The 27,224-nt window shown below is 39.0% G+C and overlaps 1 protein-coding gene across 5 annotated transcripts in view; it reads right to left on the bottom strand.

The window, feature by feature from the left end:
• Positions 1-1,240: 1,240 nt before the first annotated feature.
• ARHGEF12 (Rho guanine nucleotide exchange factor 12) overlaps positions 1,241-27,224 on the bottom strand; it is a 154,032-nt gene continuing 128,048 nt past the window's right edge. For all 5 annotated transcript variants that reach the window (XM_055273488.2, XM_055273487.2, XM_055273490.2 and 2 more), the window contains 14 exons: positions 24,976-25,101; positions 23,018-23,132; positions 20,949-21,049; positions 17,204-17,281; positions 15,690-15,765; positions 14,818-14,985; positions 13,576-13,663; positions 13,026-13,112; positions 12,806-12,885; positions 11,901-12,134; positions 9,863-10,333; positions 8,721-9,037; positions 5,778-5,847; positions 1,241-5,218 (listed from right to left, as the gene is read on the bottom strand). In XM_055273488.2, the coding sequence (XP_055129463.1) occupies positions 5,208-5,218; positions 5,778-5,847; positions 8,721-9,037; positions 9,863-10,333; positions 11,901-12,134; positions 12,806-12,885; positions 13,026-13,112; positions 13,576-13,663; positions 14,818-14,985; positions 15,690-15,765; positions 17,204-17,281; positions 20,949-21,049; positions 23,018-23,132; positions 24,976-25,101 (2,022 nt within the window). In that variant the 3' untranslated portion in view covers positions 1,241-5,207. The remainder of the gene's footprint in view (positions 5,219-5,777; positions 5,848-8,720; positions 9,038-9,862; positions 10,334-11,900; positions 12,135-12,805; positions 12,886-13,025; positions 13,113-13,575; positions 13,664-14,817; positions 14,986-15,689; positions 15,766-17,203; positions 17,282-20,948; positions 21,050-23,017; positions 23,133-24,975; positions 25,102-27,224) is intronic.

The following is a 27,224-nucleotide window of genomic DNA, read 5'->3' as shown; positions in this document are numbered from 1 at the left end:
GTCCTCTGGTGATGCTCAGGGAATGATGATGTCTCACTAGTAAAAATAAGTGGCAAAACAAACATATTCCCTGACAGCTAAAGTTGAGGAAGTGTTTCCAATTAGTAACAATAATTATCCTTGACATTATAGAGAAAATGGGAAATACCTACATCCAGCTACTTATCTGTCATGCTTTATGACATTTGTCATAAAACATCAAGAAGATAACAAGTTCAATTAAAAAGCAACTTTTTAATCAGGATAGATCCTCTTATATTTGAAGTTGGTATTAAACCTTTGGTAAACCAGTCATTTAGCTTAAAAGAGGGCAGTAAAAAATAGAAGTAACTGCTCACATGCAAATACAGAGTTTTATTGTCTCCATTCCTAGGAGATGGTTATCAAAGAGCAAGTGGGAATGGTGCGGGTATTTCTTTGTTCCACCAGATATATATTTGTATCTATAGAGATATAGAGATATATATATGTTTGTAAACAAAGCCAGGAGTACAAACAGGTTAATTTCCACAAAGTACATTTGAATAGTCTTAATTTTTAAAATGTTTAACTAAAAGATGGTATAAACTACTAAGCATTTTATTATGCTTATTAGCTCCACCAGCCAAATGTGCCCCTGAATGACTGAAAACTAAAATATTATCCCAAGAATAGGTCAAATTACAAGTATATTTCCAAACCAAAATACAGAAAATGCCCAAAGTAAGCGAGCCTTCTGAGCTAAAATGATGTTGGTAAAAGCACAGAAATGTTGGTATATGAAGAAGCCCAGCACTGGGGACAGGAATAATAGAGACATATGCTTCATTTAGGGTAGGATTAAAACCAAAGTTATCTTCAGGTGAGTCATAAAAGCTGGCCTATTACTCTCACTGAACTTTATACTTAAAAATAGTTACAATAGCAAATTTTGTTATACATATATTTCACCACAATTAAAAATCAATATACCAAAACCCATCTGATTATACACTTTAAATGGATGAATTATATGATATGTGAATATCTCAATAAAGCTGTTAAAAAAACAACAAACCTGCCCCGCATGCTAGGGGAAGCCCACGTGCCAGCACTGTCATGAAGGTTTAGCCTTGTTGCTAGGGATGCTCTAATAAGCAGGAAGATGTCTGACAGTCACTGACAGGAAAATTAATTACAGGCTCCCCGACTCCTCAACTTTTCTAATATAACTTGGACAAGACAAATCAACCAGAATACAAATAAAAAGTCACATACTTGGTTCCTTTAAGCTTATTTAATATTTGAACTCTTATTTTCTATTTTCCCAGACCCCAGAAAACAGAAAGTTTTTAGATGACCAATATTTTGTTCCAGAAACATACAGCCTTATCAGCTAATTCATAAAAGAGCTATTTTACAAAGGTACATCTGGATAATTAGAACAATAAAGTCTTTTAGGCATTTCAAAATGTGATCAGTAAAAATACATGATTATTAATAAAGTTTTTTTAAAGATAGTTCCAGATATTTTTTAAAAGCAGTTTCTGTTAAAGAGTACATGATTGTATGGTGAACAAGGAAAATAAAATGTTCTAGTAGGAAGAGGCTTATTAAAAATAACCAACAGTGTGCACATTACAGTTACCATTTTTGGAATATATCTGCTTAGCAGTTGGCACCTGGAAATGGTGGGGAAGGCTTCCTTCTAGGAGGTACTTTTTTTCCTATCAATTTATTATCAAAACCCTCAATACCAGTGGGGAAGGCATAAGGAATAAGGCAAAAGGAACACTTTTCTTGAGGAAAGAAAAATTTTGTAGATGACTCTGAAAAGTGGTGGAAATATCAGGAAAAAAATGATTTATAAAACAAAAATTGTAATATAAGGGGGAAAAACCAGCCACTAGGAAGCTGACTGTAAGGTCCTGCTAATTTTGTATTTTGAGGTCCATGCACACAGTTCTCAATGGTGCCCTCTGTGACATATAGGGAAGGAAATATTGACCAAAGCTCTAGTAATTCAAAACCATATATCGAATTCAGAGAAGAAAGGTTCCACTTTGAAATATGGAAGCCCCATGTGTTACACCAAATTTACTAACATCAAAGAGGAAAACAAAGATGCCAGTAAAAGGCAATTCACAGGAAGCATAATTACTTTCTTTAGCTTCTAAAAATAATTTTTAAATGGACTTCTCTATTATCCCTCCTACCCCAAAATCAAATAAACAACAACAACAAAAACTTTTTAAAAAGGGAATTCATCCTTCATTAGAAGTTGCTGTGGCAAAAAAAGAAAGCCAAAAAGCTTATGAAATATACCTCCCATGAAATATAATATAATACATAGTTACAATTTCGGTTCTAAAAGCCAATATAATTCAAGCAGTCCAAGTTAGGTGATTTTAAAGTATGCAAAATATATAGCTTCGAAGGTAGTAATCATGATGTTAAATTACAGCACTTTGGGGGCTTACTGATTTGCCTTGATTAACTGTTCTCTGAAAAGGAAGGAGACACTCTACATGTAATTTGCCACTTCATAGCAAAGGAGCCATTAAGCCCACAGAAGAGAGCACAGTGTCACAGCAGGTCACTTCCATAGCTAAAATGCAGCCTGCTTGCTCTGGGAAGGTAGCTTTCTTTGTACACCACCCTTGTGCCCTTTAGCAGGGAAGTAGATTTCAACTTCCAGTCACGTCACTTAGAGAAAACTCCTTTGATGGTGACCAGTCTCACTCAAAGACAGGCTGCATATCTAATTCCATCATGCTGAAAGGAAGATGTCATAACCAAAGTCAAATGGATGTGATTATAATGGCCAAAATGAAATGGAAGGCATGGAAGGCGTGGGAGGCCAAGTTGGGAGGGAGAAGAGAAGTTAGGTCGGTAAGATAAAAAGAACATTCAAAAATTGTGAGATAATTTCAGAATTAGACTTTGTCTTGGGGCTTTGTTTGAAAATCTAGAAATGAATTTGTTTGGAAGTACTAGAGCTATGGTCAAAGTATTTTTCCAGTTAGTCCTGTTAGAGTTCCAAGGAGAAACTGAACTGCAGGGAAAGCAAATAATTACTAAGGACAAGATACTGGCTGAACTAGAGAAACTGAAATTTTGCTAACCTATAAGCTTCTTAATTGAGTGCTAGAGAATTACAAAATTACCCTGTAGTGTGTGAAGTTAAGAGGAAAGTTTTTATATTTACTTTTCTCCTGATTAATTGCCCCCATGGTGTTAGTGTCAAGTGGCTACAGGTGTAACCCTTTTAATTAAGAATGACATTATTTCTAGCAGCACAATGTAACCATTTGGTTTTTACTTGTTTCTCCTAAGAGATATAGAAAGTTCCAAATCCCAAACTTCATTTATATATTAGCTTCTGCTTCTAAAATTTTTAATCCCATTCTGAGTTAGATTATACTTGGCTTATGACTAAAAATATAATTTCAATTTATAGATGAGGTCTAAAGATCCAAGTTGATCCACCTAAAAACACAGATCAGTTTAGGACAGAAACAGAAATCTGAACATAGATAAATAAACTTGTTAAGTTGTAGTGGTGTTTATAAAAGTAGGTGGGCATCCCTTACCATTTGTGGTGTAAAAATAATCTTTGGACTGCAGGGAAGCATTAAAATTACATCCTAGCAACCCACAGAGTTCAGAGGGCACCAATGAAAGATGTGAGCAATGGATGAACTCCTTGTTTATTAACAGAATTTACAGACTTCATTTTAGTTGGCAAAAATACTTCAAAAAATATATACCTAATGCACAAGGAAAACCAAAGAAAGTCAATATAATTGAAGGAGTTCTCAAATTACAATTCTGAAACTTATCCTCTGTAGGGTGCTGCTAACGCTACTATTCATCCTAGAGCAGGCAGTTACCAACACCTTGCCTGCAGTGTCCAGTGTATGTGCTGGTCTGCTATTTTTAGGGTCAATCATGGCCCAGTGTGGAAAGAGCTGCAGCAGTGAAGTCAGAGGAAGTGCTTCTGGAGCTGGTGTGAGCAGTTCTGCCTTCACCATATCTTTCTCCACTCCACCCTTGGCTTTCCTTTTGACTCAGGACCCTTTGGCACCATCAGTGCAAAAATTAGAGTCAAACCTCCAGGTACTAAAATTTTACTGGCCTTATAATCAGCAGTACCCGTGGCTAATGATAGCCATGATTCAACTCAGTAGTGATTCAGTTAGATAACCTTCCCAAACTCTTTACCCACTCCCATCCCACCCCTTCCTTAGCAACCCCCACCCCTGCCACTATCCGAAGCATTTCCATTTGTTTTTACTTCCTGCTCAATCTGCAGGGACGGTTTTACGCAAGTGCCAATGTCTAATGTATAATTATAAAAATGAAATGATACCAAGAATAACAAATTTATAGTCAAGAAAATAAAATTTGCTTTCCTCTCCCACCCAAATCCCAACCCTCAATAGAAAAGACGACAACGGAGGAGAAAACACCCATTTTCAAGTGCCTGCTATTTAGTATGTTGAGGATTCCTGTTAATTGTGGTTGATCCCAGCTACAGAGAAGAGGTGCTTGCCTCAGGGTGGGAGGAAGCCCATCCACTCTCTGACCACACCACCTGGGCACATAAGAGCCACAGGGCATAGCATACCTTTGAGGTGACCCTCAGAGAAGGAGCCTACTGGACAGCAGAGAGCTTGGAATACAGTATAGTGAAGCAAGGTGCTCCTCCCTTCCCCTTCTCACTTCTTCCTCTTCTTCACCTCTCTACCCAACTTCCGCATACCCCATCCTGACCTCTTTGCTTCAGGAGCAGTCGATCCTTGGGTGTGCTAAAGACAAAGGGCTAAAACTCTCACTACTCAATTAAAACAAAACAAGGCAAATAAAAATTAAAATGTGCTTTCAAATACGGAATGAAGTCAAATAAATACATCTGATTTTCTCTTTTTCTTAAATCTAAGTACAATTTCATATCCTACACCCAAAGCTCTATACATTTGGTTTTTATTCTGAATCAAAATGAATTTCCAATAGTGAGGAGAGTAGAGTGAGGGAATGGATATTCCCTCACAAACAGATTAGTGCAGCTGCCACACTGTGAAGAACTAGTCCCACTCTGGGCACCTTGGGACATGACTAATCCCAGGTGGTTCACAGGCAGATCCTCTGTCACACTCTCTCTGCATCCACACTGGAGCCAGGATGTGGTGCGACGTGGCCGATACTCCAAATCCAACAACCTGCAGTCACCTCCAGGACATGCGGCTCTAACTTTTATCTGAGAAGAATAAAGATACATGGAAATGATACTAAGAAAAAGAATATATTAACATTGCAAAGAATACCCATGACATCTGTGGGCGTGGTTCAATCTTTGTTTCTGAATCAGTATGTAAGCAGATGAGTACAAACTGCTGCACGGAACACAGATCCATCTGCAGTCAAGGGAGACACCAGCCACACTGTCAGCAGAGGCAAGTGCACCAACATCCGATGAGGCCAAATCCTCCACACTAGGGAGTCACAGCAGTACCAGTAAGCCTCACACTGAATCTGTGATTTACCAGGCTTCCCGCTGCTCTGCCCTCTGCTTTGAAAAGGTGAAAAGAGAGAGAAGAGGGGATGGTATGGGAACTGACAACTACAGTTCCTCTTAGAGAAGAGTAGAGTCAGCAGGCATGAGCTTCCGCTTGATATATGATGTTTAGAAACAGGCAGTTCTTTAAAGACAGAAAAGAAATGGAATCTCAGAAGGTTTTCACCTGAAAGGATGATAAGTCATTTCATTCAGTGTAGGATGATTAGTCTAGAGTCTGGAACTCATAAGTTTTACATACCTGAGTGCTTGTCTGTGAGGGCTGATCCAGCCAGCCTTTGGCAAAGAATGGTGTAACTTTCCTCCACCTTCTGTGAAATAAAACCCATAGGTGTTTTACTCAAACGTCATGAAAACAAAACAAAACAAAAACTTCTGAAAACAGAAAAGCAGCCCTTTTTACATTACAGGTACAAGCCCCCAAATTTCAAAAATATTAACTTCATCATTAAAAATTTCATTAGTGGGAGAAAAAAGTAAATTTCATTCCTTTTACCAATTTCTCCACTGAACGAATAACTTAGTATTTTCCCATGTAAAAAGAAAGTAGAGGTGGTAACCATAAATGCAATTCTCCCACCCCCAAGAGCCACCCTGGACATGGTCCCGTCATCGTGTGCATGAGCTATAGTCATGCAGCACATAAAGACACGGCGGCCTGCATACATGATGATGGTCCTTTAAGATTATTATGGGCGGGGCATGGTGGCTCGCACCTGTAATCCCAGCACTTTGGGAGGCCGAGGCAGGTGGAACACCTGAGGTCAGGAGTTCCAGACCAGCCTGGCCAACATGGTGAAATCCTGTCTCTACTAAAAATACAAAAATTAGGTGGGGCTGGGTGCGGTGGCTCACGCCTGTAATCCCAGCACTTTGGGAGGCTGAGGCAGGTGGATCACAAGGTCAGGAGATCAAGACCATCCAGGCTAACATGGTGAAACCCCATCTCTACTAAAAATACAAAAAATTAGCCGGGCATGGTGGCAGGCGCCTGTAGTCCCAGCTACTGGGGAAGCTGAGGCAGGAGAATGGCGTGAACCCGGGAGGCTGAGCTTGCAGTGAGCAGAGATCATGCCACTGCACTCCAGCCTGGGCGACAGAGCAAGACTCCATCTCAAAAAATATATATAAATAAATAAAAAGAAAAAAATTAGCTGGGCGTGGTGGTGGGCACCTATAATCCCAGCTACTCGGGAAGCTGAGGCAGGAGAATCGCTTGAACCCGGGAGGCAGAGGTTTCCGTGAGCTGAGATTGCACCATTGCACTCCAGCCCGGGTGACAGACTGAGACTCCATTTAAAAAAAAAAAAAATTTTATCCGAGCATGGTGGTGGCGCCTGTAGTCCCAGCTCCTTGGAAGGCCAAGGCAGGAGAATCACTTGAACCTGGGAGGCAGAGGTTGCAGTGAGCCGAAATAGCGCCACTGCACTCCAGCCTGGGTGACAGAGCAAGACTGTCTCAAAAAAAAAAAAAAGAAAAAAAAGATTATTATGTAGCACATGTAGAAATCTGGTGTGTGGCACTTAATAACGGCATTGCTGATCAGGTAGGGGAAATGACTAATATTCAGTAATAGTGTTGAGAGATTTGGCTTTCCATACGAAAAAATCTATGTAAATAAAAATATATTCTATCTAGGTTTGTGTACATACACTCTGTGAAGTTCACACAAAGATAAAAATGTCTAATGATGAATTTCTCAGAATATATCATCATTGCTAAGCAACAGATGACTGTATATAAGAACCGACCTGTCCTCAGTGGGCTTGTCGATTATCTCATCAGCTACAGAATGATACTACGTAAAATAAGTAACATGAAGAGGGAAAAATCAATTATATGAAGGTAAAAGAGAAACTAAGGGAGACCAGTCTTTAACTCAAAGGCTAAGGATACTTAAATCTATCCCTCAAGTCTCTGGAGTAAATGATGTCATGAGGAAAATGTTTGGGCTCTGGAAGCTGTGTTTTCTGATGGCAAACTTTGTTTTTTTTTTTTTTTTTTGAGACGGAGTCTCGCTCTGTCACCCAGGTTGGAGTGCAGTGGCGTGATCTCAGCTCACTGCAGGCTCCACCTCCCAGGTTCATGCCATTCTTCTGCCTCAGCCTCCTAAGTAGCTGGGACTACAGGCGCCCACCACCACGCCTGGCTGATTTTTTGTATTTTTAGTAGAGACGGGGTTTCACCGTTGTTAGCAAGGATGGTCTCGATCTCCTGACCTCGTGATCCGCCTGCCTTGGCCTCCCAAAGTGCTGGGATTACAGGCGTGAGCCACTGCACCCTGCCTCTGATGGAAAACTTTAAGATAGGTTTTTCTCTTGGAAATTGCCACATAAGTCAGTTTTGCAATAGTGACATCTTCAATTACCAATCTACAAAAATCCCATTCATGACCATGTTTTTAGATTACAGGAGCCACTGAAGCCAATTTCTATCTGTCATAGGATTTGGGAAGCTGCCAATATCACCTAATGAGTCACAGATAATAGGCTACAGAAAGTTACAGCATTTCTCAGCCTAGATTCATAACTACACAAACCCCACCTATCTCATCTTCTTGTTCATATCTGACAGAGGCCAGCCAACTACCCGAAGCATTTTAGGTTCTTAAACTTAGAAACCCATACAAACACACAGTTTATAGAACTACAACTTTTTCTGCTCTTGTGATAGTCAAAAGATAAACAATGCTGACTGGGCGTGGTGGCTCACACTTGTAATCCCAGCACTTTGGGAGGCCGAGGCATGCGGATCACGAGGTCAGGAAATCGAGACCATCCTGGCTAACACGGTGAAACCCTGTCTCTACTAAAAATACAAAAAATCAGCCGGGCATGGTGGCGGATGCCTGTAGTCCCCGCTGCTTGGGAGGCTGAGGCAGGAGAATCGTGTGAACCTGGAAGGCAGAGCTTGCAGTGAGCTGAGATCATGCCACTGCACTCCAGCCTGGGTGACAGAGTGAGACTCTGTCTCAAAAAAAAAAAAAAGAAAAAGAAAAAAGAAAGAAAGAAAAAGATAAACGATGCCAATCTCAACTTTTTATCCAGGCCTATTCATGGATAATAGTCAAAGAAATCTAGAACCTGAACAAGTTTATTGACATCAGCATTTTGATCACCCTATTCTTCCCCTCTGCTAAATGTTTCTTACAACCAAGTCCTATGGATATGGAAGTATGAAGTACCTTTAAGTGTTCAAGGTCAGCCTCTATCTTCTGAATGTACTCCATGATCTGGCTCTGCGAATCTGCACAAGAGGAGGGACTCTGGATCTCAAAACAGGAATCCTCCATAGCTCCCCAGCGCTGCTGGACCAGAAATTCGGGGGTGAATGGTGAAGTTGCCCCATCTGAGTGAGTGTTCTGAGGAGAATGTTGCTGCTGGTGGGTGGATTCCACAGCAGGGATGCCTGTCATGGGCTGCAGGGTAAGTGAGGAAGCAACCTCCTCATCTGTGGAACTCTCCTGCACTGGGTCATAGCCATCAAGGATCAAATAGTTTCCTACGGATAGAGACAGAATAGTTTGATAAGACCAGTGCTGCCATCAGAAAACAGAAATAGCATAGTGTGCTGCCAACTTCAACTTGAAAAGTTATTAACAGAGGGAAAAGCCATTAATTTCTGAATTTAGTTTCAGGTACATCAGAATTTCCTCACTTCAGATGAAAGCTAAACTCTGCAAACTTTCATGGTAATTTCCAAAAAATTGCATTTCAAAAGTTTAAAGCTGGAAACTACAGTGCCTAAATGATCTTGCCACCACTTCCCCTGCCAAACGCCTCTCTTGCCCCATCTCCTGCCATTGTCTCCCTCATCCAGTGTTCAATCACCACAAAAAGCTTGCTCTTTGACGCAAAGCCTCTGCCCCACTCTGCTCTCTGCTGGAATAGTCTGCTCCCAGGTACCCACCTGGCTTTATTCCCTCATTTCACTGAGGTCTCTGCTCAAATGCTACCTCATCAGAGGTCCCATTCCCTGATCACCCTGTTTGCCTTCATTACTCTCTGTTCCCTCAGTCTGACTTATGTTTCTTCCTAATACTTCCTGAAGTCTATTTATTTGTTTACTTATTTACCATCCTTCTTTCCCCTAGCTTCATGAGAAGACAAGATTTTTCTGTTTTATTCACTGCTATATCTCCCAGCATCTACGATAAGGTCTGGTACAGAGTAGATTCAGTATTTATCAAATGAAGGAATAAATATTGCACATGTGTGAACACACACACACACACACCTGGATACCAATACAACATCCATTTCAAAATACAGGAGAGTTAACAATGATCAAAATCAAAATCAAAGTTTAAGTGTGAAAGATACTTGCCTGAGATGCGTAAATTAACATCCTTCTCTTCCTTGTTAACTGCTCCATCACCTTCTGATGGATTCTCATCACTATGTGCTTCACGGGCATCAAAAAAGTGCTCTCCACTGTCATCAAGACCCCCTTCTGGCTCCATGGTAGGCATCTCTGGGGTCATAATCATGTGGTCCATTACTAAAATGTTACTTGCCTGGCTATCCTGGGGTGCCAGTCCCACTGAATCCCGTGGAGCAGAAGATTCAGTTGAAGTCCGTGGACTGTAACAAGTTGCAATGTCACCAGTTCCAGTTCTAAAGGGCATATGTCTTTCACCAGAATGATAGGCCTTAATATTTTCAGAGTTCTGGATGACACTGTCTGTCTGCGGCCCCTGAGAGGCTGTCCTATATCTTGGGAAATGTTGCCAGTCTTCCTGAGTGCTCTTCTCAGTCAAACCTAGCTGTTGCACCAGCAACTGCTTCAACAAACCCACTAAACAATTTAGGAAGGAGGGGGGAAAAAACATATTCACAACTATAACCTCAGGCTGCAAGAATTAAATTAGCTGGCTTACCAATTATCTTTATAAGTATCTTTTAATGACATATTAAAATGTTAATTATTAGTTTCATACAATCATTTTATTTCATATAATCATTTTCCATTTTGTTTTGAAGATGAAATAAAGCACCATCTTTTAGAGAAGATTTAACGGTAAACTAAACTTGAAAAGATGTAAGCATTCTGAATAGGGAGATACTCCTATTTAGAACTCCTGAATAACCAATATCATGCCTCTATTTTTTCTTCTATATAACTAGAATAATACCCTAAAGGTACTTCTTGAGAATGTTGAAAGGCTGTGTTAAGCTAGACAGAAAAAGCTAAAAGTTCTGCTTTTTCCAGATCCAGACACTATATGCATATTATTTCCTCTAATTTTATGAGATACATACATTTACTGAAAATAAGAACCAATTTAATTTTGAATGGGCCAAGTGTATGCTATGAGGTCACGCAGACAATGATAGAGTTACTGGGACAATGTTAGTCAAACCATCAGAAATTATTAAGACTTAATTCAGGAGAATGTATAAAAAATATCGTAGGTTTTAAATAACCAATTCTCTGCTCTCATCACTAGCTTAATGTCTGTCATGTTTCTTTAGGCAACAGGTTCCACTTAGGTCTCTCATCCTCTGTCCTTCTGCTCTACAATCACTTCCTGAGAGATGCTAGGAAGTCTCATGGCTCTGATGCTCAAATCTCTATCTCTTCCTAACCTCTCTCTAAAGTTGCACTCCTAAAACTCCAACTTCCTGCTAGTTATTCACTCTTTAGTGTTTTGTCATTCATTATCTTAATCTTCACATGCTTTAAAACTGAGCCTATAATTCTACCAAATCAAAAAAAAGAAAAAAGAAAGTACAATGGAAGGAGGTGGGGGAAGCAGTGGTAGTCCTTTTCTGACTCTTATTTCTGACTAGATTAATGAAATTATCTCTAAATATTCCCTTTCCTTTAAGCTCACATTCAAACAAGTCAATTATTTTAAGCATTAGATGACTTTTCAGTTTCTTCTTACTCCTTTTGATAACATTCTAGTCCACACTCTTTTAGTCTCAGGCCAGACTATTATAATAGCTTATTTAGTAAGTACACCATTCCATACCTCTTTCCATTCAAATCCTTCCACAGCTCTCAGCCAGATTAATCTTTTTTCATACCTTTAGTCACACGCTGGTTTAAAAATTTCAAATGGTTCTCCCCAGCCAGAGAAATTGTTTTCAGCCTTTTTCCCATCTCGGTACAACTGAGAGATATGCTATCCTCCCATTGTAACAGTGATTCTGAACCAGGGCAGGGGGGCGGGGAGCTAACAGAGTGGTGTGTGTGTGTGTGTGTGTGTGTCTGTGGCATGGGCCACTGTAAAGAATACTATAATCTCCACAATAGAACTAGAAGAATAAGTGGAGTTTGATAAATCCCCATACTTTAGGGATGGTATATCAGTGCCATACTTAGTAAGTATCTGTAATAAGTTATGAATAAAACTTACAATTTCTTAGTGCATCCAATGCCCACCGTTCTTCTGAGACAGGCAGGTGTGAATCTGGGATTGCGATTTGATAATCTTCTCCAACTTCCTTTAGTGTCCCATCTGTATGTTGTTCCTTTGCAAACTGTCTCTCAGCCACAAACAGATCACGTACCTCTGATTTCCCAGAGGTACTCAGTGAATGAGACTGAGGTTTTGACGATATTAAGGTAGATTCTAATCCCAAATCTCTGTCTGTCCAATGGAATAGAAAAGGTAGACTATATCTAAACAAAGCTTTTAACTTTTAACATGAAACATTCAGGAAGAATCAGGAAAAAAAAAAACAAAAAACAAAAACAAACCCATAAACTACAGAGATCATCTGTTAAGCAAAATATACAGCACTTAGAGCAGTGTTATACTGACACACAGAAGGCTCAAAAGCAAAGTTTGTTAAACTGATCTCTGATGCTGGAACCCGCATAAACCAAACAGTATTAAAGTTTCTTTGCATTTTATTTTATTTTTCTTTTATTTATTTATTTATTTATTTATTTATTTATTTATTTATTTATTTATTTATTTTTGGTGTTTCAGTCTTGTTGCCCAGGCTGGAGTGCAATGGCACGATCTCGGCTCACTGTAACCTCCGCCTCCTGGGTTCAAGCAATTCTCCCCGCCTCAGCTTCCCAAGTAGCTGGGATTACAGGCACCCACCACCACGCCTGGCTAATTTTTGTATTTTTTAGTAGAGATAGGGTTTTGTCATGTTGGTCAGATCGGCCTCTAACTCCTGGCCTCAGGTGATACGCCTATCTCGACCTCCCAAAGCGCTGGGATTACAGGCATGAGCCACCGCATCCAGCCAGCATTTTAATAGATAATAGAGCACATTCTCCATTGAACTTTTCAGAAAAGTGTACCTGGACTCTGCAAACCAGTGACTGAAATGCCATGCTGTTCCTCTTTTAATTTTGAAGGATCTTCTTCATCATTATCTCCTCTGTAGAGGAAAAAAAAAAAAAAAATCTTTTACCTTCCTGAGGTACCTAAACATCATTGCAACAAAAGGTAATAATTATCCTAGTCTTTTCCGACCCAAAACATAAAATAAGTCCTACTACAATGCAAAGGAACACTCACTCGCCACGTGTTGACTGTGGTAATGGAATTGGCTTTGTGGATTGCTCCTTCACTGATGCAGCCATCCGACAGATTAGGTCCTGCCAGCTGCAGAAAGTTGGAAAGAAATCCAAAATACAAAAAAGAAACAACAAAAGAAATATCCTTTAAATATACTCAGAAAGCAAAACTAAACAAAAACCAAATCAACCAACAACAACAACAACAAAAAACCCACTCTGCCAGACAATATCTTTATTTTGGCAACACACTATTAAGGTGAGAGTCCAAAACTATACCTTAAGAAAAATCTATGGACACATTACCCATTAAAAAAACTTCACTTGACATTTTGCATAATTTTTTCTTTAGGAAATAAACTTTCAGAATAGAATCAAAATAAAAGGCATCAATCTAAAAAAGAACAAGTTCATAGCAGAACGTCTCTAAAAGAGTATAGAGGAAGTGCTTGGTTTCCATACATTATAAAAACAAAGTTAAGTTTACGGAATATTATGCTTGGGATAATGAGAATATTAGCTATAGCAAGGTAGCCATATCTGATACATACACAGTCTTTTCAGAAACTGTCTGTGCCACCAGTTCATAAATCTGAGCTCCATTGTCTGACATGGAAATGACAAATAAAGCTTTGTTATCTGGAAAAAACAAGACAAGATTACTTTAACACTACAACCTGGGGAGGCCATGAGGGATGTTTTTAGGGTCTTGAAATAGTCTGCCCCTTAAACTAGATAAAGGTTACATATATTTATTTTAAAATTCATCAAGATATACCCTTAAAATTTGTGCAACTTACCATATTAACATATTTATTGTACTGTATTTATTGTACTTCAATAAAACAAAGATTATACGAATTAGCACTAATTCCACAATAATTTACTAGAAACTTTACTAAAAGCATGTCAAAAATCCGAATTACTGGCCAGGCACGGTGGCTCACACCTGTAATCCCAGTACTTTAGGAGGCTGAGGCAGGTGGACTGCTTTGAGCTCAGGATTTCGAGTCCAGCCTGGGCAGCATGGCGAAACCCTGCCTCTACAAAAAACAAAAAAATTAGCCAGGCCATGGTGGTGCATGCCTGTAGTCCCAGCTACTCAGGAGACTGAGGTTGAAGAACTGCTTGAGCCTGGGATGCGGAGGTTGCAATGTGCCAAGGTTGCACCACTGCACTCCAGCCTGGGTGACAGGGTGGGACCCTCGTCTCAAAAGAAAAAAAAAAAATAAATCCAAATTACCAAATTAAATGCTATTACTCTTTTGCATTTATTTTGAACTGTACTTTTGCTAAGTTGTTAGTTAATAATATTCAGTGAGTAGTGGAGAAAATAGGTCACAAATTTATTTTGCCACCATGAAACTAACAAGTTTTAAAAGGGACCCCGTTGTTAACAGAGTTAAAATATAACTTGTCAGTCAAATTTGATTTTTAATCAATACTACATCCATCTCTTCAGTTTTTGATTTTTTTCTCACCAAATCAAAAAACATACCACCCTAAATGAAAGGCTTTTCATTGGGATCTATCAATGATTTCAACATAAAGAACCAAAGTAATAGCATAAAAATTTTCAAATGCAGAAAACCGTTCACAGAATTGAGACCCCCTAAATAACTTTGGGGCATACACTCTTAGGTCTCTTTCTAAGCAGTAAATTTCATGTAATTTGCTTAAGAATATAAAAATAGCAAGACTCTATGCCACTTGTGTTATTTAAACAGCACTGAGTATCGTATGCAACTTCACAATGAATCTGGAAATTAGTATCCTTCAGTGGACATACTCGCCTGTTGCCACTTGTCGAACCAACACTGTACTCAACTTAATGACAGGGCTAAACGTGTGTTTGCTATCAGCTGTAGATGCCAGAATCTTACTATGACACCTTAAAACCAGTCTATCATCCTGCTTTTGTAACAGTACAAGAATGTCTTCCAGCAGCAATGTGTATAAATCTAGAAATAAAAGTGCAGAAAAAAATGGTAAGTACAGAAATGGAGACGCATTTGATTAACTTTATAATGATTCAACAGAGGAATTCTATTTCTGTTAGAGCTACAAAATTTTAAAAATTGACTTGTATATTATCTTTTAAAATTTCATTTTCAATAATTCATTTTTATTGTATTTCACTGAAGTGTCAATCTGTGACCAACAGGAAATAAAAAACAACAAGCTGGGTGTGGTGGTGTGGGCCTATAGTCCCAGCTACTAGGGAGGCTAAGGCAGGAGGATCCCTTAAGCCCAGGAGTTGGAGGCAGCAGTGCACCATGACTGCATCTGTGAATAGCCACTGCACTCCAGCCTGGGCAACACAGAAAGACCTTGTTTCTGAAAAAACAAAAACGGCTCCTCATCACAGACAGTTTAAGATGTACTGGTCTAAAGAAAGCTTACAAAGCACACAGAGACTCACTAGAATATAAGAATGATGGAAATAGGACTAAATCAGTTCTCTGCTACATTCCTAAATGAATATTTAACACATCTTACATATAATGAAATAACACAAGCAGATCTACAAATGTACAAATAACACGAGGTAGCACTGCAAACTGCTGAGAGAATGGTTCTCTCCTCTTTCCTTTGTCATAGGAAACTTTCCTATTCCTTCCCTTTAGCCACTCTCCCCAGAACTAACAGACAATATCAGACCTACCAATAGTTTTATCTCTATTCACCTTCCAAACCAATGGCCCTTCATGAATCATCTTCCTTTTTGTTAAATCCAAATTCTGGCAAAATAAAGAAAATCATGCACAAATAATTTCCAAGCACTCAGTAACATGATATTCTACATAATACAGTCTCTTTTTAAGAAATTTTTAATATAAAATACACCATTTACATTCAATTATCATTATTGCTATTTGTCAGTTCTTGAAAATGGCACAAAGGCCATCATATTGTAATCTGCATACAATTTTCTAAAAAGGAAAAGGTATCTTGCAGAAAAACATTCAGGAGTACTATCTTCCAAACCTCACTCTAAACAGATGATAACAGATTATGAAGATCAAGTTACAAGCATTCCCCCACTAGATTCTCAACGTATCCTTTAATTTTTCTGTGAATAACTGGATGAGCATGGTACATATGCTTGTCTATAAGAAAGTGGCTTCTGAGTTCCAAGGCTCTAATTTCAAAGAAAGTTCTAAGAACTAGTACTCATGAAAAGTCCAGGTACTACTCAGGCTTGGTCTAAATATTAACAACTTATTAGTAAGAGAATCATCTTTTAGTATTAGCAGCTCTAGAACACTCTCATTCTTTGGAAGCTAAGGGGAATAAGCACATTTACGTGCTTGTTGACAAAGTATTAATATATGACATAAAAGCCTATTTTAACAGCCACCAAATAAATCTGCCAAAACCACCACCTAGTGAAATGGTACAAAAAGACTTAAAATCCGAAAAAGTTAACACATAAGCTCACATACTAGAAGTGGCAATTAGTAAATATTTTACTATTGTTCCTATAATGGTTCTTTTATGCTTTTGAAGAGCCTCATGAGAAAATAATATGTTATCTTGTGTTATTAAATGATCTGAAAAGTTACCATAGTAAACAGTCCTACCCTTATTTAAACTACAGAACACAGGCTGGGCGTGGTGGCTCCTGCCTGTAATCCCCACACTGTGGGAGGCTGAGAAAAGAGCGCTTGAGCCCAGGAATTCTGGACCAGCCTGACAACACAGTGAGACCTTGTCTTTACAAAACATAGAAGTAGCTGGGCATGGTTGCATATACCTATAGTCCTAGCTGCTAGGGAGGCTGAGGTGGGTGGACTGCCTCAGTCCAGGAGGCCAAGGCTGCAGTGAGCCAAGATTGCACCACTGCATTCCAGCCTGGGCAACAGAGCGAGACCCTGTCTGAAACAAACAAACTACAGAACACAATAAAATTAAATTTTATAATAATTAGTGTCCCTTAGTCTCCTGCCAATTGCTGTCATGTAATATTACAGTTTCATGCAAGATATTCCTCTAATGAAAGACTAATTTTCATACAGATCAGGCATTTAAAAGGCAGCAAAAAAATCATAAATACAGATAATCTACGATACAAGAACTCCTTCAGGTGATGTATATTCCCACTGAGATGTTAATTACCTGCCAGATCTTTAGCAAATTTTATTTTATTTTTTAAATTATGATTAGACCATCTCTCACCCTGAGCTCTTCAACATTTGGGTACTCTGACAACTTCAGGCTGGAGGTATCAAGGCGACGCTGATAATCTTCTAGGCGCTGAAAATTAGGCAGGGTGGAACGAAGGTTAGTGCTTTGGTCATTAATGACCTATTTCTGAATCAAACTTGGCATTTAAAATCTCCATTTTGGCCAGGCGCAGTGGCTCACGCCTGTAATCTCAGCACTTTGGGAGGCTGAGGTGGGTGGATCACGAGGTTAGGAGATCATGACCATCCTGACTAACACAGTGAAACCCCATCTCTACTAAAAATACAAAAAATTAGCCGGGCGTGGTGGCGGGCGCCTGTGGTCCCAGTCACTTGGGAGGCTGAGGCAGAGGAATGGCGCAAACCCGGGAGGCGGAGCTTGCAGTGAGCCGAGATCGCACCACTGCAGTCCAGCCTGGGCAACAGAGCGAGACTCTGTCTCAAAAAAAAAAAAAAAAAAAAAAATCTCCATTTTACTGAGCTCTTTGCAATGCTAGACAGGACTGAAAACTCACTCTCTTCCCGTGGCTTTGGTGATACTATACTCTCCTAGTTTTCCTCCTACCTCTTTGGCTTTTCTTTCTCAATCTTCTTTTCAAAGTCATTAGTCTCTTATTAGCTTATATTTATTTTCTGAATATGTAAATCATGCACACAGTACAAAATTCAGATGGTGATATAAGGCAAAAAATAAAAAGTCTCCCACTAACCTTGTCCTATTGCCCCATCCCCCTCAATTTTCCCTAAAGAAGCAATCACTAATATCCATTTCTTGGGTAGCCTTTGAGAAAAATTCTATGCAAATAGATATGTATTTATTTATATATGTATATATAAGTATGCTTGTCTTTGTGCATGTTGTGTGTATATGTCCTTTTTTAAAACAAGACATGGTAGCATAATATATTCATATATGCATTCCTTTGGTATTCCTATATGTATTCCTCATTGAAATGGTAGAATACGTTCATATAGGCATTCCCCCACGTGTGTGTGTGTGTGTGTGTGTGTGGTGTATGACTTATATCTTGGGGTTGTTCCACATTAGCACATATAGAGAGTTATTTCATTTTTTTATAAATGACTACAGGATATAAAACTCTGTAAATAAACTATAATTTATTTCATTACGCCTTACTGATGGGCATTTAAGTTACTTCAACTCTTCTATAACAAACAATACTGTAATAAAGTGGACGTAAATATATGTCTTTGTACATCCGTGTAGGGTATCTGTAGGATAAACTTCCAGTACTGTTGGATCAAAGGGTATGTACATTCCCCCTCAAAATCATTTCCAAATACATGGAAAAGTCTGAGTGAGCATAGTGAACACCTATATATTACCATCTATATTCTACAATTAACATTTGCTGTATTTGTTTTATCATGTTTCTATTTATTCATCCGTCTATCCATCAGTCCATCTTATTTTTTGGATGCATTTCAAAATAAATTACAGACATAAGTACACTTTACCTCTAAACATTTAAACATCCATATAGTTCTTTTTAAAAAAGTAAAATTTGCATACAGTAGAACACACATTTTAAGTGTGTGTTCCATGAAGTTTGACAAGTGCTTATACATTTGTGTAACCTAAACTTCTATCAAGATAGAAAATTTTACCATCACCCCAGAAAGTTTCCTCATACTTCTTCCCAGTTAATTTCTACCTCCACATCCCCAGTGGCAACCAGTTTTCTGTTTTTTTCCTACCATAGAATAGTTTAGTTTCTCTTAGAAGTTCATATAAATAGAATCATAGATATGTACTCTTTTGCATCTGTTTTTTTTCCACTCAGCATGTTTGTGAGATTCATCCATGTTGTGTGCCTTAGTGGTACATTCCTTTTTTATCACTCAGGGCATTCTATTTTATAACTATACCACAGTTGGTTTATCCATTCTGTTGATAAATTCTAGCTTTTCGCTATTATGAATAAAGTTGCTATAAGCATTCTTGTCTAAGTCTGTTTGTGGGTATATCTTTATCTTCAGATAAAGATATATTTTATTATTCAGAAAATCTAGGTCCATTTTCTTACGATTGGCGTTCCTACTAAAGTTAGTTAATTTGTTATGTGTCATTCCCAGCAGGCACAATGGATAACCAGCCTGAGTATGCCAGCTCATCTATACCAGGGGTCTGCAAAGTTTTTAGTAAAATGTCAGTTAGGCTTTGCAGGCCATATAATCTCTCTCACAGTTATTCAGCTCCACTGTTTTGGAACAAAAGTAGCCACAGATAATACATAAATGAACAGGCTCTGTGTAGTAAAGAACTCTAATATGGTTCATTTCTCTTGAGCAAATCACTAGGAACAGAACTGCTGAGTCAAAAGATAGATATAAGGGTACCTACAGAGTTTTAATTTAGATAAATATTGCTATATAACCCTCTGGGGTTTTATCATTTTACACTCTGAACAGCACAGCTGAAAGTACTAGTTTTCCTACAGCCTCACCAAGAGAGTTGTAATCATACTTAGCTCCAAAGAAACTACATCCATCTTCATGGATTCAATCAGCCCCTGTATGCTCACAATCTTAAATTTTTATCTTCAACATGGTGCTCTTAGAGGTGGACCCATATAGCCAACTGCTTACTGTATATGTCTACCTGATATCCCAACGTGACCTCATCATCTTCCCCACAAATGTGGGGCTTCTCCACTCATCCTGTCCATCCAAATATGCAATCCAGAAACCTGGGGGTTTATTCTTGACATCACTTTTCCTTCAAATCCTTCTTCAAATCAGTCATCAAGTCCTGTCAATTTTACCTTCTAAATACTTCTCCAACTTCTCTAAGCTGCCATCATCTATCCTAGATTGCTGCAAGAGGTTAATAAATGGGCTCTTTCATCCACTACCCTTCTTCAACTCATTCTCCATAGAGCAGTAGGGGTGATACTTATAATGAAAACCTGAACACTATATTCTTCCTTGTCTATGCTGAATTCCTACTGCTCTTAAGAATAAAAATCAAAATCTTTAACCTGATCTCTAGCGCCTTTATGAGTTGGCCTTGGTCTACTTTACCTCATTTTATGCCACTCTGATTTTGCTTTTTAGGCATGATCCACACTCATTTAAATTTTCAGTTCCTCCAACAGACCATGCTTTCTTTTTCCGTCAGGATTTTGGTATACATTGCCTCTACCACTAGGGTTGCACCCTTCAGATCGTTTTGGTTCACTTCCACTCATCCTTCAGAGCTTGGCTCAAGTGTCAATTCCTCAAGAAAATTTTCTCTAATAGGTACCACCTAACATCCCCAAACTAAGGTAGGCCCCATAGTTATATATCATAGCATCTTGAAATTATCCTTGATAGCCGCTATCACAACCGATACAAAATATTTGCACTATAATCCTGTTAAATGCCTTTCTATTCTCCTAGCAAACGAGCTCAGTGTGGGCAGATATTGCACTCATTTTCTCAACTACTCTGTACCCTCTGCCCAGCATACAGTAGATGTTCTAGAAATATCTGCTGAATGAAGAGATAAATGAAAGAGGAAACAAGCAGCTTGAGATGTTCCAAAAAGTCAAATACGACTCCGATACTCTATCACAGATTGATCTTGACCTGCCTACTATGTGAACAGTAAACAAATGTTCTCCCTGTCCATTAGGTAATGATAGTTTTAACAACCATTTCATAGATTCCAGGTAATATTAATTTAATGTTCTCCCAATGTCATCCTGTACCTTCTTGTTTTCCTTTTTTACCTGCTTGTTTTCTGCCTCCTTGACAGCCTGATTTACATAATTTAAGATCTGACGACAGTGATCTGCAGCTTTCTTCACCTTCTCCCTTTCTGTTGGCCATTCTAAATATGGGAAAGAAATCCAAAATGTAAAAGAGAAGAAATAAGCAAAAAACCACAAAATATATGTAAATGAGATTTCATTTCATTTCAATACTTTTAAGAGCATATTAAGACCTTGAAGATTTTTGTACCAGCTTAAAGCCTCTGTCAGAGTCTCAATTCAAGCAGTCTTTGGACAAGTAAAACTTCTTATAACAGGGCTTTAAAACATAAATTCTAATCTTTAAAAAGAAATCACAGTACAGAACCCGAAATCCAAGAAGAGTACCAGGACCACTATACTACACACTCCAGAAGGGCAGGTCTCATTTACTTGGTAAACAATATAAATGGAAATCCCTTCTCCTCCTAGAATTTCACAGTGCATAGCCTACATAATTATGTCCAGTGAACTTGTTAAACAAAATTTTTTAATAACACAATTCAAAATAATTCCAAAACAAGTTTCTTTGAATTTGAGACTATATTTAAAGAAAGAAAATAGATTACAACATTAAAAGAAGATGAAATTCATCAAAATGTATTGAGGCGGCAAGCCAAGGTGGCTCATGCCTGTAATCCTAGCACTTTGGGAGGCCAAGGCAGGCGGACGGCCTGAGATCAGGAGTTCGAGACCAGTCTGGCCAATATGGTGAAACCTTGTTTCTACTAAAAATACAAAAAACTTAGCCAGGTGTGGTGGCATGCGCCTGTAATCCCAGCTACCCGGGAGGCTGAGGCAGGGGAATTGCTTGAACCTGGAAGGTGGAGGTTGCAGTGAGCCGAGATTGTGCCACTGCACTCCAGCCTGGGCGACAGAGTGAGACTCCGTCTCAAACAAAACAAAACAAAACAAAACAAAACAAAACAAAACAAAACAAAACGTATTGAGGCTATGTCATGTCTATAATACATAGAAGACCAAAATCAGAACATTCAAAATTGTAATCCTCCAAACCACAGTCCAACTACACTGAGCAGATATATTAAAGTGTAAAAATAAATGCGTATGAGTGTAAACCACTTTTGTTACCAGGTACCATAATTTAAAATTTCCTGGTTATGCATTCAAATTCTCAGGCACAAGAAACAAGATTTCAGTTGCATTAAATTATTAATGAGAGCTAAGTGTAAGAACCTAAAGCTCAACTGAGAAACAGATTCACTTCATGTTTCAAAACGGGAGAGTTGGAATTACACTGCGTTGATTTGGCTTAATAAAAGTTATAGATAGATATCCATGAAACATCTCTTCAGCCAAGGATGAACCTTCTTCAAAGCAAAAATGATGTAGGCTAGAACAAGGATGGTCGAACCAGATAATTTTACACTTTGCAGGCCAAATGGGCACCGATAAAACTACTCGACTCTGCTGTTATAATGTAAGAGCAATCAGGGACAGTACGTAAACAGATGACCATGGCTGCGCTCCAATAAAACTTTATTTACGAAAACAGACAGTGACCATGACTTGGTCTATGATGCATAGTTTGATATACCCTGTGCTAAAGCTACTAATGGAGTACATTATATCAAATAGCCCGAAGAAGGCTAGATTATATCTTGTTAGAAAATCTTGGCTGGGCATGGTGACTCATGCCTATAATCACAGCACTTTGGGATGTGGGAGGACTGCTTGAGGCCAGGAGTTTGAGACCAGCCTGAGCAACATAGTGAGACCCTTGCTAAAAAAAAAAAAAAAGCCAGGTGTGGTGGTGTACACCTGTAGTCCCAGCAGTTCGCGAAGCTGAGGTGGAAGGAATGCCTGAGCCCAGGAGTTTGAGGCTGCAGGAAACTATGATTGGGCCACTGCACTCCAGCCTGCACGACTGAGTGAGACCCTGTCTCAAAAAAAAAAAAAAAAGAAAATCTTGCCGTACTATTTGGAAATCCAACTCCATTCAGGATGCTGTAAGATATTATTTACAGGATATTGGGTGTTTTGTTGTTGTTGTTCTTAAGCTTTTTATTTCAGTGAAAATGTTGTACCTGTGTATTTAGCAATATTATCCAACAGAAGTGGGTACTTAGTAAGCCTTTGCATTTGAGTGGGAATAATATCCTTCAGTTGAAGACGACGACACAGTGGATTACTTTCAGCATCCTAAAATTAAATTGAAATAAGTGAATCTGTAATTCTTATTAGAACTTATACATGTACCATGTATTCACCATAAGGGTTTAATGCATCACAGTTCTGGTTATTAAATCAAGATCTTTAAAAAATGCCAAGATACATCATTGCCACACTATACTTCTGCTTTCTCCTTTAATCATATAATGGGGGAAGGGAGCCTCTATCACTAAATGAATGGCTTTTTTGTTGTCTGTTTAAGGAAGGACTGAAAGCATCCATAAGCAGCTCTACGTATAGCTTCCTTGTGTTAAAACAGTTTTATCTTCACCTATTCAGAAAATCTAGGTCCATTCTCCTATGATTGACATTCCTACCAAAATTGGTTAGCTAATTTGTTATCTGCCATTCCAAGTAGGCACAATGGATAACTAGCCCGAGTATGCCAGCTCATCTGTACCAATGGTCTGCAAAGTTTTTAGTAAAATGCCAGTTAGTAAATATTTTAGGCTTTGCAGGCCATATAGTCTCTCTCACAACTATTCAGCTCCACTGTTTTGGCATAAATGAATGAACAAGGCTCTGTGCAGTAAAGAACTCTAATATGGCCTCCAAGGTTCCCATCCTCTTGTGTAAATACTCGGTGTAATCCTATGCCCTTGAGTATGAACATTTTGGAATCTGTGAATACAATGGGATATCACACCTATGATTAGGTTGCCACCATATGATTTTGAGATCATAAGAAAGGAAATTATCCTGGCTGGGCCTGACTTCATTAGAGGAGCCTTTAAAACAAATCTGTGTCAGAAAGCCACAAAAAGTCAGAAAGCCTAGAAGAAAGCAAACATCCACCTCTAAACTGCCTAATGAGGCCATATGGCAGAGATATCTGTGTTCTCTAGGAGTTGAAACTGGTTCCTAGCCAATAGCTAGCAAGATAGGACCTCAGTTATACATTTACAAAGAAATGAACTCTGCTAACAACCAGTGAGCTTAGAAGAGAATCTCGAGCATCAGATGAAAACTGCAGCTCCAGCTGATGCTGTGATCTCAGCCTGGTCAAACTCTCAAGGGAAGATCCTGCTAAACCATAGCCACACACCACAACAACTGTGAGAAATCTGTCAAGTGGCCATGTTTGTGTTTACATAAAACTTTATAAAAGCAGGTAACAGACTAGATATGGTCTGTCAGCCATAGTTTACCAATCCTTAATTCATATACCCCAATGAGTGTGGCTGCTGTTATGTTTTTCCCTGGATAAGCCCATTCTCATGCTTTAACAATTTTCTCTTAATAGAGCATACAGTTGTTTCCTGATAAAAGCCCCATGGCAATGTGGATTTCTATATTAAGTATTTTAATCCTGACATATATTTTTTATTATTCACCATTCCAAAGTCATTTTTATACCTTCTAGGAATTTAAGAGATAATGTATAGCTTTTAAAAATGTTAACATGGGCCGGGTGCAGTGGCTCACACCTGTAATCCCTTTGGGAGGCCAAGGAGGGCGGATCACTTGAGGTCAGGTGTTCGAGCCCAGCCTGGCCAACATGGTGAAACCCCATCTCTATTAAAAATAGAAAAAATTAGCGGGGCGTGGTGGCGCATGCCTGTAATCCTATCTACTAGGGAGGCTGAGGCAAGAGAATTGCTTGAACCCAGGAGGCAGAGGTTGCAGTGAGCTGAGATCATGCCACTGCACTCCAGCCTGGGCAACAGCAAGACCCTGTCTCAAAAAAAAAAAAAAAAAAAAGTTAACACAGATGTAATCTTTGTAAAAGTCTTAGTCAGAATTCCCCCAGTTTATCTGATAATTGATAAAAACTTGCCTTATTTTTTTTTCTTACATGACTCACTCAACTCACTTGCACAAAAGTCTGAAATCGAGAATCCTTTTTCTGACGAGACTTGATCATTTCCAGGGCGAAAGGTTGGTTACTGCAAAAGGTAGCAGCAGCATGTTTCAATTTCTCCTCTCCTGGTCCGCTGAACTGTGCCGAGAATGCAAAGAACACAAAAGAGAATGGGATACTGAGCTTATACAAGGCCAGACAAAGTGACAGACAACCAGAATCCTTTCAACATTTCAAGTGACAAAATACACAGAACTGCATATCTATGTGGAATATCAATGGTTCTCCATTAAAAAGGTCTGAACTTGACACAACCAGACCTTTTCTGATCATATTCCAATGTTTTCTTCTTTTTTTCTTTTTGAGACAGTCTTGCTCTGTCACCCAGGCTGGAGTACGATGGCACGATCTTGGTTCACTGCAACCTCTGCCTCTCAGGTTCATGAGATTCTAACCTCTGTCTCCCAAGTAACTGGGACTACAGGCACATGCCACCACACTCAGCTAATTTTTGTATTTTTTAGTAGAGACGGGGTTTCACCATGTTGGCCAGGCTGTTCTCGAACTCCTGACCTCAGGTGATCTGCCCGCCTTGGTGTCCCAAAGTGCTGGGATTACAGGTGTGAGCCACTGTGCCCAGTCCCAATGTTTTCTTGCTTGTAGCCTATCACAACCTATTACCTTTCAGTCTACGTTACTTGTAAATTACACAGAAAAGCTGACATTTGGAGAATATAAGATAGAAAATGCCTGAAGACTGAGACTAAATTTTCATTTTCTTTTTTTTGTTTTTTTTGAGACAGAGTCTCATTCTGTGGCCCAGGCTGGAGTGTAGTGGCACAATCTCAGCTCACTGCAACCTCTGCCTCCCAGGTTCGAGTGATTCTCCTGCCTCAGCCCCCCAAGTAGTTGGGACTACAGGAGTGCGCCACCATGCCTGGCTGATTTTTTTTTGTATTTTTAGTAGAGACAGGGTTTCACCATGTTGGCCAGGCCAGTCTTGAACTCCTGACCTCAAGTGATCCACCTGCCTTGGCCTCTCAGAGTGCTGGGATTATGGGCATGAGCCACTACACCCGGCCTAAAATTTAATTTTCTTACACCCTGAAACCTTTACAACAACTACTGCCTTACTACTCTGGGAAGCAAATCCTTGGCATACTAGCATTCTTTCTTACTCAGTATAAAACCCACTATGACCATGGGCAGGCCGTAACTTTTCTGGGTTGAAACAAAATTAAATCATTGCTGTTTCACCTGTGCAGCAGCTGGAGCTGGCTTGGGGGAGATCAGTGAACTTATGAATTCTTTTGCTAAAAATTATACTTCTCACTAATATTTTTTAATTTGTAAATTTAAGTTTGCATGTGCCATGATTTTAAGATTTCTGATGGTTAAACACCTAAAAAGTGATTCACTAGTAGGTGCTCTTAGAAGTCAAATACACTGTTTTTTAATATAGCCTCTATACTTGTAGATAATTGCTTTATGGTTTACGAAGATGTTTTCCATATAATCTTCCATTTAAAGCCATATTCCCAAAAGTTTGCACATAAAGGCATTTTGTAAAAAGCCCTTCTGTAGCGCATTTGTAGATAAATTCAGAGTATTTTTTCAAGTAAGACACATACAAAGCAATATTTTAATAGGTCACTCCAATTTTGTATTCTTACTCTATGATGAATATGACATTCAACATGTTTAACAATGAGACTGGCAGCATTTTTAGCATGTTAGTCAATCAAAGCACCACCCAATTACAAAGAGCAGCTGGGTTTACCAAAGAAAATAATGCCCCCAATCTCAAGCAGTTCTACAGTAGTTTTTTTTGTTTTTCTTTTTGTTTTTGTTTTGAGATGGAGTTTCGCTCTTGGTGCCCAGGCTGGAGTGCAATGGCTCGATCTCGGCTCACTGCAACCTCCACCTCCCAGGTTCAAGCGATTCTCCTGCCTCAGCTTCCCAAGTAGCTGGGATTACAGGTATGCGCCACCATGCCTGGCTAATTTTGTATTTTTAGTAGAGATGGGGTTTCTCCATGTTGGTCAAGCTGGTCTTAAACTCCTGACCTCAGGTTATCTGCCCCCCTCGGCCTCCCAAAGTGCAGGGATTACAGGCGTGAGCCACTGCGCCCAGCCTCTACAGTAGTTTTATAAGCAGTTTAAGTATAGACGTTCCTTGACTTCTGATGAAGTTATATCCTAATAAAACCATCAAAAATTGAAAATATCTTAAGTTGAAAATGCATTTAATACACTGAACCT

This window comes from Symphalangus syndactylus, chromosome 3 (genome assembly GCF_028878055.3).
Source record: "Symphalangus syndactylus isolate Jambi chromosome 3, NHGRI_mSymSyn1-v2.1_pri, whole genome shotgun sequence".
Classification (NCBI taxonomy): domain Eukaryota; kingdom Metazoa; phylum Chordata; class Mammalia; order Primates; family Hylobatidae; genus Symphalangus; species Symphalangus syndactylus.
The sequence above is the reverse complement of the archived record's forward strand: the minus strand, read 5'-3'. Positions and strand labels throughout refer to the sequence as shown.